General features: G+C 45.2%; 1 protein-coding gene across 1 annotated transcript; it reads right to left on the bottom strand.

Annotated features, from left to right (window-relative positions):
• Positions 1–269: 269 nt before the first annotated feature.
• Positions 270–5,414, bottom strand: LOC137327540 (growth hormone secretagogue receptor type 1-like). The gene is made up of 2 exons (XM_067993442.1): positions 4,688–5,414; positions 270–580 (listed from the first exon to the last, which is right to left on the bottom strand). The coding sequence occupies exons 1-2, from the start codon at positions 5,412–5,414 to the stop codon at positions 270–272; spliced, it is 1,038 nt and encodes a 345-aa protein (XP_067849543.1).
• Positions 5,415–11,998: the final 6,584 nt, after the last annotated feature.

Genomic DNA, 11,998 nt, shown 5'->3' with positions numbered 1-11,998 from the left:
GCAGCGGTAGATTGCAACCCAATTAGACCAAAGCAGCTTAGCAATTGTTCAAAAGTTAGAAAACCTACGTCTCAATAGCCAAAGAATAAATTTGCTCATTGCTGATGGGACGAAACACTTCTTCTATCGAGACACAATATAAACATTCACACAGAACTCAGAAAAGCACAATGCCTGTTTCTAGAAATGTAACATTTTTTTAGAGTTCCTCTCCCCTCCCTTTCATTCCCTGTTTATCCAATAGATAATTCTACCATTGTCTGCCTTGGTTATTTCAGACGCTGGTGCTCTTCTCCGCACAATGTGTCATCCCTGGTATCCCTGGTGCTGGAGAAGGACCATGGACGGGCCTGGCGAGTGAACAGCAGCTTGTGGGCAGCCGTTCTATACTTTTTGGACATGAGGTTGTAGAGGATGGGGTTGATGGAGGTGCTGAGGTAGAACAGAAGCATAGAGACGAGGTTGAAATAATTACTGAGAAAGTAACCATCGACGCCACCACTCTTCAAGGCGTAGGAGAAGAGAAATCGGCCAACGTGGGAAGGCAACCAGCAGACAACAAACGCCAAGACAACCACAACTGAGAAGATAGAAGGGAAACAACCATTAGTCCAGCCAATTCTATTTATTGTGGGATTCCTTCTTTAGAATCGGCCCAGATATATCACACCCCTATAAATAAACGTGGGGATTATTGACGACAAACAAAGCATGCAGCAACACTCAATGTGTAAGAGTTACAACACTAACTCAGTTATGCCCAATGCACGGCTGTTGTGGTTCATTCAATAGCTTGACAATGTAAGGCTTTTTTTAAAGAGACATCTGTTGCAATACAGTGTCTGCAGGCCAGGAAACTAAAAAGAAGCGTTCAAAATACATTTCTGATAATGTGTACAAATTAAACTTTTCAACAGATAGGAGTTGTGTTCCTAATACAGGTTTATTCAGAGAAAATCATAGATGTCACGATTGAAAAAGCTTCTCACGGGCAAAAAATAGAATAACGAATAATCCGCACTTAACCAGGAGAAACGTGACAAATTCACTGTCATTTTCTATCGCTCACTGGATTTTTTTTTTATTCGTTCATGCGATGTGGGCATCGCTGGCGAGGCTGGCATTTATTGCCCATCCCTAATTGCCCTTGAGAAGGTGGTGATGAGCCGCCTTCTTGAACCGCTGCAGTCCGTGTGGTGAAGGTTCTCCCACAGTGCTGTAAGGAAGGGAGTTCCAGGATTTTGACCGAGCGACGATGAAGGAATGGCGATATATTTCCAAGTCAGGATGGTGTGTGACTTGGAGGGAAATGTGCAGGTGGTGGTGTTCCCATGTGCCTGCTGCTCTTGTCCTTCTAGGTGTTGTTCCCATGTGCCTGCTGCTCTTGTCCTTCTAGGTGGTAGAGGTCACGGGTTTGGGAGCTGCTGTCGAAGAAGCCTTGGCGAGTTGCTGCAGTGCATCCTGTGGATGGTACACACTGCAGCCACTGTGCGTCGGTGGCGAAGGGAGTGAATGTTTAGGGTGGTGGATGGGGTGCCAATCAAGCAAGCTGCTTTGTCCTGGATGGTGTCGAGCTTCTTGAGTGTTGTTGGAGCTGGACTCATCCAGGCAAGTGGAGAGTATTCCATCACACTCCTGACTTGTGCCTTGTAGATGGTGGAAAGGCTTTGGGGAGTCAGGAGGTGAGTCACTCACCACAGAATACCCAGCCTCTGACCTGCTCTTGTAGCCACAGTATTTATATGGCTGGTCCAGTTAAGTTTCTGGTTAATGGTGACCCCCAGGATGTTGATGGTGGGGGATTTGGCGATGGTAATGCCGTTGAATGTCGTGGGGAGGTGGTTAGACTCTCTCTTGTTGGAGATGGTCATTGCCTGGCACTTGTCTGGCACGAATGATACTTGCCACTTATGATCCCAAGCCTGGATGTTGTCCAGGTCTTGCTGCATGCAGGCTCGAACTGCTTCATTATTTGAGGGGTTGCAAATGGAACTGAACACTGTGCAATCATTAGCGAACATCCCCATTTCTGACCTTATAATGGAGGGAAGGTCATTGATGAAGCAGCTGAAGATGGTTGGGCCTAGGACACTACCCTGAGGAACTCCTGCAGCAATGCCCTGGGGCTGAGATGATTGGCCTCCAATGACCACTACCATTTTCCTTTGTGCTAGGTATGACTCCAGCCACTGGAGAGTTTTCCCCCTGATTCCCATTGACTTTAATTTTACTAGGGCTCCTTGGTGCCACACTCAGTCAAATGCTGCCTTGATGTCAAGGGCAGTCACTCTCACCTCACTTCTGGAATTCAGCTCTTTTGTCCATGTTTGGACCAAGGCTGTAATGAGGTCTGGAGCCGAGTGGTCCTGGTGGAACCCAAACTGAGCGTCAGTGAGCAGGTTATTGGTGAGTAAGTGCTGCTTGATAGCACTGTCGATGACACGTTCCATCACATTGCTGATGATTGAGAGTAGACTGATGGGGCGGTAATTGGCTGGATTGGATTTGTCCTGCTTTTTGTGGACAAGACATACCTGGGCAATTTTCCACATTGTCGGGTAGATGCAAGTGTTGTAGCTGTACTGGAACAGCTTGGCTAGAGGCGCAGCTAGTTCTGGAGCACAAGTCTTCAGCATTGTAGTCGGGATGTTGTCGGGACCCATAGCCTTTGCTGTATCCAGTGCACTCAGCTGTTTCTTGATATCACGTGGGGCACTTAATTGCTGGACTCCGCCATCATTGAGGATGGGGATGTTTGCAGAGCCTCCTCCTCCCGTTAGTTGTTTAATTGTCCACCACCATTCATGACTGGATGTGGCAGGACTGCAGAGCTTTGATCTGATCCGTTGGTTGTGGAATTGCTTAGCTCTGTCTATAGCATGTTGCTTCTGCTGTTTAGCATGCATGTAGTCCTGAGTTGTAGCTTCACCAGGTTGGCACCTCATTTTAGGTACGCCTGGTGCTGCTCCTGGCATGCTCTTCTACACTCCTCATTGAACCAGGGTTGATCCCCTGGCTTGTTGGTAATGGTAAAGTGAGGAATATGCCGGGCCATGAGGTTACAGATTGTGCTGGAATACAATTCTGCTGCTGCTGATGGCCCACAGCGCCTCATGGATGCCCAGTTTTGAGCTGCTAGATCTGTTCTGAATCTATCCCATTTAGCACGGTGGTAGTGCCACACAATACGTTAGATGGTGTCCTCAGTGCAAAGACGGGACTTCGCTCCACGAGGACTGTGCAGTGGTCACTCCTACCAACACTGTCATGGACAGATGCATTTGCGACAGGTAGTTTGGTGAGGACGAGGTCAAGTAAGTTTTTCCCTCGTGTTGGTTCGCTTACCATCTGCCGCAGGCCCAGTCTGGCAGCTATGTCCTTCAGGACTCGGCCAGCTCTGTCAGTCGTGGTGCTACCGAGCCACTCTTGGTGATGGACATTGAAGTCCCCAACCCAGAGTACATTCTGTGCCCTTGCTACCTTCAGTGCTTCCTCCAAGTGGTGTTCAACATGGAGGACTGATTCATCAGCTGAGGGAGGGCGGTAGGTGGTAATCAGCAGGAGGTTTCCTTGCCCATGTTTGACCTGATGCCATGAGATTTCATGGGGTCCAGAGTCAATGTTGAGGGCCCCCAGGGCCATTCCCTCCTGACTGTATATCAATGTACTGCCACCTCTGGTCGGTCTGTCCTGCCGGTGGGACAGGACATACCCAGGGATGGTGACGGAAGAGTCTGGGACGTTGGCTGAAAGTATGATTCTGTGAATATGGCTATGTCAGGCTGTTGCTTGACTCGTCTGTGGGACAGCTCTCCCAATTTTGGCACAAGTCCCCAGATGTTAGTGAGGAGGACTTTGCAGCGTCGACTGAGCTTGGTTTGCCTTTGTCGTGTCTGGTGCCTGGTGGTCTGATGCCAGGTGGTCCGTCGGGTTTTATTCTTATTGTGACTTTTTTTAGCGAGATTTTACAACTGAGTGGCTTGCTAAGCCATTTCAGAGGGCAATTAAGAATCAACCACATTGCTGTGGGTCTGGAGTCACATTTCGGCCAGACCGGGTAAGGACGGCAGATTTCCTTCCCTAAAGGACATTTGTGGTCATTACAAGCTCTGGGTTTTTATACAGATTTTTCTGTTCCTATCTGAGTTACAATCCCACCCCACAGCTCTGTGTCGATTTGCATTGTTTTCAATAAGTGATTTTCCTGCAGCAGCCAAGTCAAAAGATTTTGAAATAAAGTAGCAGCAACAAAACTTGCAGGAGACCGAGGATAACAGGACTGTTTCACCCCGTGATATTGTGTAATTTAAAACTGAGCAAAATTCAAATCAACACAACAACCCAACTTCACATCTTAATCTGTTGTAGAGTTTGATGTGAAACTGTACAGAAAATATTTTGTTTTTGTGTGTGGAGGCACGTTGAATTTATTTGAAACTTGGTCAGTCTAAATCTAGTGTGTAATTTTAAATTTGGCACCTTCGAATTACACTTTGGAGTCACGGTGTGAGGCCAACCCAAGAAAAGATACTGGAAACCAGACTGTACTGAACTAGGTGAGGTCTGTTTCGAAGTTGGGGGTGGGGGCGTACGGCGGTGGCTATTCTCCTCGCCTGGGTGCATATTACGTGTGAGCTCTAAGCATGTTATTGCTTCTTATTTAACCAATGGGCATGAATAGACTTACCCAAGATCTTGACTGTCTGCTTGTGATATTTCTCCCTGTTTGCAGCATTCGGACCCTTGATCTTGTCCTTGCTTTTCCACAGTTTCCTTCCTATGAAGCCATAGAAGAAAGTGAGGCAGAACATGGGGAAGAAGAAGTAGATGGTCGTGACCCAGATCATGATGTCTAAGATCCCTGAGCTGACGGCGTATTCGGAGTGTGTGCACATGTCATATTCCACTCTTACCAGGAAGAAGAAGGGTCCAGCAGACAGCAGGGCTAGAGCCCACAGCAAGGCGATAACACACTTTACTCTTCGCTTGGTGATGAGCACCTTGGTTTTGAGAGGGAAGCAGATGGCCAGGTACCTCTCGATGCTCAGGGCTGTGATGTGCAGGATGGTGGCGTAGCTGCAGCCTTCGTTGATGTACTGGTAAAACTTGCACAAGAAGTTCCCAAAGAGCCAGGGCTTGAACTTCCACAGGCGGTACAGGTCGAAAGGCAGGCAGAAGAAGATCAGCAGGTCCGACACCGCCATGCTGGACAGGTAAAGGTTGGTGGTGGTCTTCATGTCCTTGCACCTTCTTATGATCAGGATAGTCAACGTGTTGCCAGTGACCCCGATGATGAACAGGGCGATACAGACGATTGTCACTGGGATCAAGATGGGGACAGGGAAGAGTGGACAGGACTCGTTATCACAACGAAAAGGCGACGGTAAAGTATCATTATTGGAAATATTCTCCATCCTGCAGAGGATATCGGTCCATTCAGATATACAAACCGTGTGGACAACCTGGAGAATTAAAGTATCTCTCAGCACCGCCCCAATTCTTCGGATTGACGATGGTTGAGGTTAAAACCAGAAGTCTGTGTCACAATAAGGAGTTGCTGCGATTGAAGTCACTCTACGAACCTTTAATGGAAGTAGCCCCTTGCTCAGATATTGCTTGGGTTCACTGGCAAAGTATCGAGTCCCCAGACGGAACGAGAACCAAGTCCCTTTGAAGGTATCAATTCCTCCCGTGTGTCCGGATCGAGCCCGCAGCAAACTTTCACACAAGTCCCATCTCGCTCTGAGCCGAAGGCACAGCACAATGATGGTTCGCCTCCAAAGGTCTCCTCACAGGCTTCCTGGAGTGGGTTGTGGAGAGAGAGGGAGGGACCGATTCATCTGCAGAGCTAAAATTGACCACCTTCCTCCTGACTGAACTCATTAAATACACCAGAGCCCCAATACCCTATAGGAAGACTCACCGGAAAGGGAGCGTGGAACTTACCTGGCAGTTACTTGGCTGGAATCCCACAGAGGAACTCATCTGAACGTTCACTCAGTCAACACGATTCTCTCTACACAGGTGGCAGTTACATCTTTCCTTGATCAAAATATCAGATTGGTTCATCACCGGTCCTGGATGAAAATAAAATATTATTATTAATGATAAAATGACAATTGGAGCTTGACTTTGTTCAATAAATATGTAATTAAGTCGATTAAAGGCAAAGAGAAAGAAACCTGAAGGGAGCAGAGACTTTGAAAGGAGCATGAAACGTCTGAACGCAGGTACCAAACAAAAATTGGAAGGATGTTTTTCCTCTTCCGCAGAGTTGACCGAGTGGTCAGTTTTATTGAAATCCAACTGCAAACTTATGAAACTCTCAGAACGTTTTCCAAAACCTGCGGCTTAAAGGTTGACTACGGCCCCAGTTCTTTCGAAATAAAATCAAAAGTGCTTTAATCTGACCCCCACCACCCCCCCCCCCCAAAAAAAAAACAAACAAACTGCAGATTCTGGAAAACTGAAATAAAAACAGAAAATGCTGGAAACACTCAGCAGGTCAGACAATATCTGTGGAGAGAGAAACAGAGTTAAGGTTTCAGGTCGATGACCTTTCAACAGAACAGGAAGATTTTTGAGATGAGCAGCTTTTAAACAGGTACAGACGCAGGGAAAAGGGGGCAGGGGGAAAAGGAGCTATAAAAGGGATCTATTGAGACTGGAAAGAGGCTACAAACAGGGTAATCGGGTGCCTATTTAGAATTCTGGGTATTTTTAGTAGATATTAAGGAGTCATACGAGGGTATACTAAGCTAAATCTCTAGTTTTACGGATGACACTAAAATAGGTGGCAGGGCAAATAATTGGGAAAAATGCAACCAAATTCAGAAAGAATTTGAGATCTTTTAGGTAACTGGGCCAATTGGTGCGAGATGCAATTAAACGTGGAGAAATGTAAAATAATTAGTATGGGGGCAAGGAGACATAAAGAGTATGTATTAAAAGTTACAGATCATTAAGGAGGTTATAATTGATAAATCTATGACACCGTCAGTATTTTAAAAATAAACAGAATGGGGTTACATTAGCACAAGGAGTTGTAAAGTTGCTGTATAAGGCACTAGTCAGATTCTATCTTCAGTATCGTTGGGGGACCTAGTCAACTAATCACAGGAAAAATGATTGCCTTCAGGAGGGTACAGAAGCAAATATAATTCCAAATATCAGGGATTATGATTATGAAAGAAAGAACTTGCATTTATATAGCACCTTTCACATCCCCAGGATTTCCCAAAAGTGCTTAATTGCCAACAAAGTACAGTCAGTGTTGTAATGTGGGAAAAGGCGGCAGCAAATGTGTGCACAGCAAGGTCCCACAAACAGCATTCAAATGAGATAAATAACCAGATAATCTGAATAGTGATGTTGGCTGGTGATATATGTTGGCTGGGACATCGGGGAGAACTCCCCTGCCCTTTGAATAGTGCCGTGGGATATTTTGCATCTACCAGCGAGGGCAACGGAGCTTTGGTTTAGCATTTCATCTGAAGGACGGCACCTCCGACAGTACAGCACACCCTCAGTACTGCACTGAAGTATCAGCCTAGATATGCTCTCGAGTGGGGCTCTGATTCAGAGGCTTGTGTGTTACCACTGAGCCACAGCTGAGGAAATATTAAGGAAGTTGAACTGGTTTTCCTAATACAAGAGATTTAAAGGTGGTCTAATCAACTGGGGAAAGAGCAGGGGAATAGGACTAATCGCCAGCTCTTTCAAAGAGTCAGCACTGGCACAATGGGCTGAATGGCCTCTTCCTGTGCTGTACCTACTATTATACTATGATGAAATGGTGACCCCCAACATGTAGATGGTGGTGGACATTCCAATGAGGTTGCCATTGGGAATGGCTGGCTTTCTCTTGTTCGAGATGATTATTACCTGGCACTTAAGTGGCAGGTAACATTTGCACCACATGTCAGCCGAGTTCTGGATGTTATCCAAGTCCTGCTGTAGGCTGGCACAGGCTGCTTCATTATTGGAGGAGTTGTGCTGAACAGTGTGGAACCATCAGCGAACAGCCCCACTTCTGACCTTCTAACAGAGAGAAGGTCATTACTGAAACAATTGAAGATAGGCTGATGATGCCTCCCTGAGAAACTCCTGCAGTGATATCCTGGGCCAGAGATGACTGGAATTTGACAACCACAATCATTTACCTTTGCATTAGCTATGAATCCAGCCACTGGAGGGTTATTCCTTTGACACCCATTGACTTCAGTTTTGCTAGGCCTCCTTGGTGCTATTCTGTCCACTGGTATTCAGCACTTGCGTCCATGTCAGGATCAAGGCTGTGGTCAGTTTGGAGCCAAGTGGTCTGGCAGATGTAAACTGTTAGTGAGCAGTTTATTGGTGAGTAGATATCATTGGTTGGCACTACTGGTGACTCCTTCCATCATTTTACTGATGATTAAGAAGAGGCTGATAGGGCAGTAATTCGCTGGGTTAGATTTATCCTGTTCTTTTGTGGGTAGGACATATTTGGACAATCTTCCAGTTTCAGGTAGATGCCAGTGTCACAGCTGTACTGGAACAGCTGAGCGAGGGGAGCAGCTAGCTCCGGTGCACAGGTCTTCAACTAGGATGTTATCAGAGCCCATAGCCTTTGCTGTGACAGTACACACAGCCTTAGAGTGAACCAAATTGACTGGACACTGGCATCAATGATGGTCGGGACCTCAGGAGGAGGCTGTATAGGATCGTCCACTCGACACGTTTGGCTGAAGACGTCAGCCTTGTCTCTTGCACTCACAAGCTGGGCTCCACCGTTGTTGAGGATGGGGATTTTCATGGAGCCTCCTCCTCCTGTCAATTGCTTTGTTGCACCCCACCATTCTTGACTGGATGTGGTTGATTGTGGAACTTTTGGGTATTAGAGAATACCTGTGCACAAGATTCAGTTGTAAGGTCTCACAATATTGTATCCTGTATTTGAAAGGGAGACTCATTGTTGAATGGCCCTAAAGCATGTAGTGAGAGTAATCCCATGGACATTAAAAATCATCTAGGATTGATGCTATGAAAGCACTGATTAATTAGATCCTCATTAGATATGCTGGAAGCCCAAATTTCTGAAGGTGGGTCAGAGTTGTCAGACTGTAGGGGGGAGCTCTAATCAGCAAGTGGTCTAGATGACATAGGAACATAGGAACAGGAGTAGGCCATTCAGCCCCTCATGCCTGCTCCGCCATTTGATAAGATCATGGCTGATCTGTGATCGAACTCCATATACCCGCCTTTGGCCCATATCCCTTTATACCTTTGGTTGCCAAAAAGCTATCTATCTCAGATTTAAATTTAGCAATTGAGCTAGTATCAACTGCCGTTTGTGGAAGAGAGTTCCATGATCTTATCAAATGGCGGAGCAGGCATGAGGGGCTGAATGACCTACTCCTGTTCCTATGTTTCTATGTTTCCTATGTTCCTATGTCATCTAGCTCCCCCCTACAGTCTGACAACTCTGACCCACCTTCAGAAATTTGGGCTTCCAGCATATCTAATGAGGATCTAATTAATCAGTGCTTTCATAGCATCAATCCTAGATGTCCGTGGGATTACTCTCACTACATGCTTTAGTGCCATTCAACAATGAGTCTCCCTTTCAAATACAGGATACCATATTGTGAGACCTTACAACTGAATCTTGTGCACAGGTATTCTCTAATACCCAAAAGTTCCACAATCAACCACATCCAATCAAGAATGGTGGGGTGCAACAAAGCAATTTACAGGAGGAGGAGGCTCCATGAAAATCCCCATCCTCGACAACGGTGGAGCCCAGCTTGTGAGTAGAAATGTTTTCTAATCTCGCTCCTGAAAGGTCTGGCTCTAATCTGCCCCCTACTCCTACAATCTCCAACCAACAGAAATAGTTTCTCTCTATCCACCCTATCTGTTCCCCTTAATATCTTATAAACTTCGATCAGATCACCCCATAACCTTCGAAACTCCAGAGAATACAACCCCAATTTGTGTAATCTCTCCTCGTAACTTAACCCTTGAAGTCCGGGTATCATTCTAATAAACCGACGCTGCACTCCCTCCAAGGCCAATATGTCCTTCTGAAGGTGCGGTGACCAGAACTGCTCACAGTACTCCAGGTGCGGTCCAACCAGGGTTTTGTATAGCTGCAGCATAACTTCTGCCCCCTTGTACTCTAGTCCTCTAGATATAAAGGCCAACATTCCATTAGCCTTATTGATTATTTTCTGCACCTGTTCATGACACTTCAATGATCTGTGTACCCCTTTGGACATCCACTGTTTTTAACTTTTTACCATTTAGAAAGTACCCTGTTCTATCCTTTTTTGATCCAAAGTGGATGACCTCACATTTGTCTACATTGAATTCCATTTGCCACAGTTTTGCCCATTCACCTAATCTATCAATATTGCTTTGTAATTTTATGTTTTCATCTACACTGCTTACAATGCCACCAATCTTTGTGTCATCGGCAAACTTAGATATGAGAATTTCTATGCCTTCATCTAAGTCGTTAATAAATATTGTGAATAATTGAGGCCCCAAGACAGATCCTTGCGGGACTCCACTAGTCACATCCTGCCAATGTGCGTACCTACCCATTATCTCTACTCTATGTCGCCTTTCGCTCAGTCAACATCCTAACCAAGTCCGTACTTTTCCCTCAATTCCATGGGCTTCTATCTTAGCTAACAGTCTCTTATGTGGGACCTTATCAAATGCCTTCTGGAAGTCCATATAAATAACATCCATTGACATTCCCCTGTCCACTACTTTAGTCACCTCTTCAAAAAATTAAATCAGGTTTGTCAGGCACGAACTACCTTTCACAAATCCATGCTGGCTCTCTCTGATTAACTGAAAATTCTTGAGGTGTTCAGTCACCCTATCCTTAATTATAGACTCCAGCATTTTCCCCACAACAGATGTTAGGCTAATTGGTCTATAATTCCCTGGTTTCCCTCTCTCTCCTTTCTTGAAAAGCGGAGTGACATGTGCAATTTTCCAATCCAGAGGGACAGTTCCTGAATCGAGAGAACTTTGAAAGATTATAGTTAGGGCATCTGCAATGTGCTCACCTACTTCCTTTAAAACCCTGGGATGGAAACCATCTGGTCCTGGGGATTTGTCACTCTTTAGTGCTATTATTTTCTTCATTACTGTTGCTTTACTTATGTTAATTTTATCGAGTCCCTGTCCCCGATTCAATATTCGTTTTCTTGGGATTTCTGGCACGCTATCCTCTTTTTCTACTGTAAATACTGATACAAAGTAATTGTTCAACATGTCCGCCATTTCCCCATTGTCAATGACATGATCCCCACTTTCAGTTTTTAAGGGGCCAACACTGCTCCTGACCACCCTCTTTTTCCTAATATAACTATAAAAGTTATTCATATTGGTTTTGATATCCCTTGCAAGTTTCTTTTCATACTCTTTTTTTGTAGCCCTTACTATCTGTTTTGTGACCCTTTTTTGTCTTTGTATCTTTCCCATTCGCCAGGATCTGTGCCATTTTTTGCCTTTTCGTATGCCCTTTCCTTATGTCTTATACTGTCCCTTACCTCTTTAGTTGTCCATGGCTGTTTTTTTTGAAAAGTAGAGTTCTTACCCCTCAGGGGTATAAACCGATTCTGTATCACGTTAAATGTTTCTTTAAACATTTCCCACTGATCATCAGTCGTTTTACCTATTAACAGATTTACCCAGTTTACTGTGGACAGTCTCTGTCTCATCCCATTGACGTCGGCCTTACCCAAGTTTAGAATCTTAGAAGCTGACTCACTTTTTTCCCTTTCAAACACTACATTGAACTCGATCATGTTATGATCGCTATTGGATAGATGTTCACGCATAGTTAAGCCGTTAACTAAATCTGGTTCATTACTCATTACTAAATCTACTATGGCTTGCCCCCTTGTTGCCTCTAGGACATACTGTTGTAGAAAACTATCCCGGACACAATGAAGAAATTCACTGCCTTTCTGACAGTTGCTAGTCTGCTTTTCCCAAT

Source organism: Heptranchias perlo, chromosome 11 (assembly GCF_035084215.1).
Source record: "Heptranchias perlo isolate sHepPer1 chromosome 11, sHepPer1.hap1, whole genome shotgun sequence".
In the NCBI taxonomy this organism is placed as follows: Eukaryota; Metazoa; Chordata; class Chondrichthyes; order Hexanchiformes; family Hexanchidae; genus Heptranchias; species Heptranchias perlo.
This window is presented reverse-complemented; position numbering and strand designations above follow the sequence as displayed.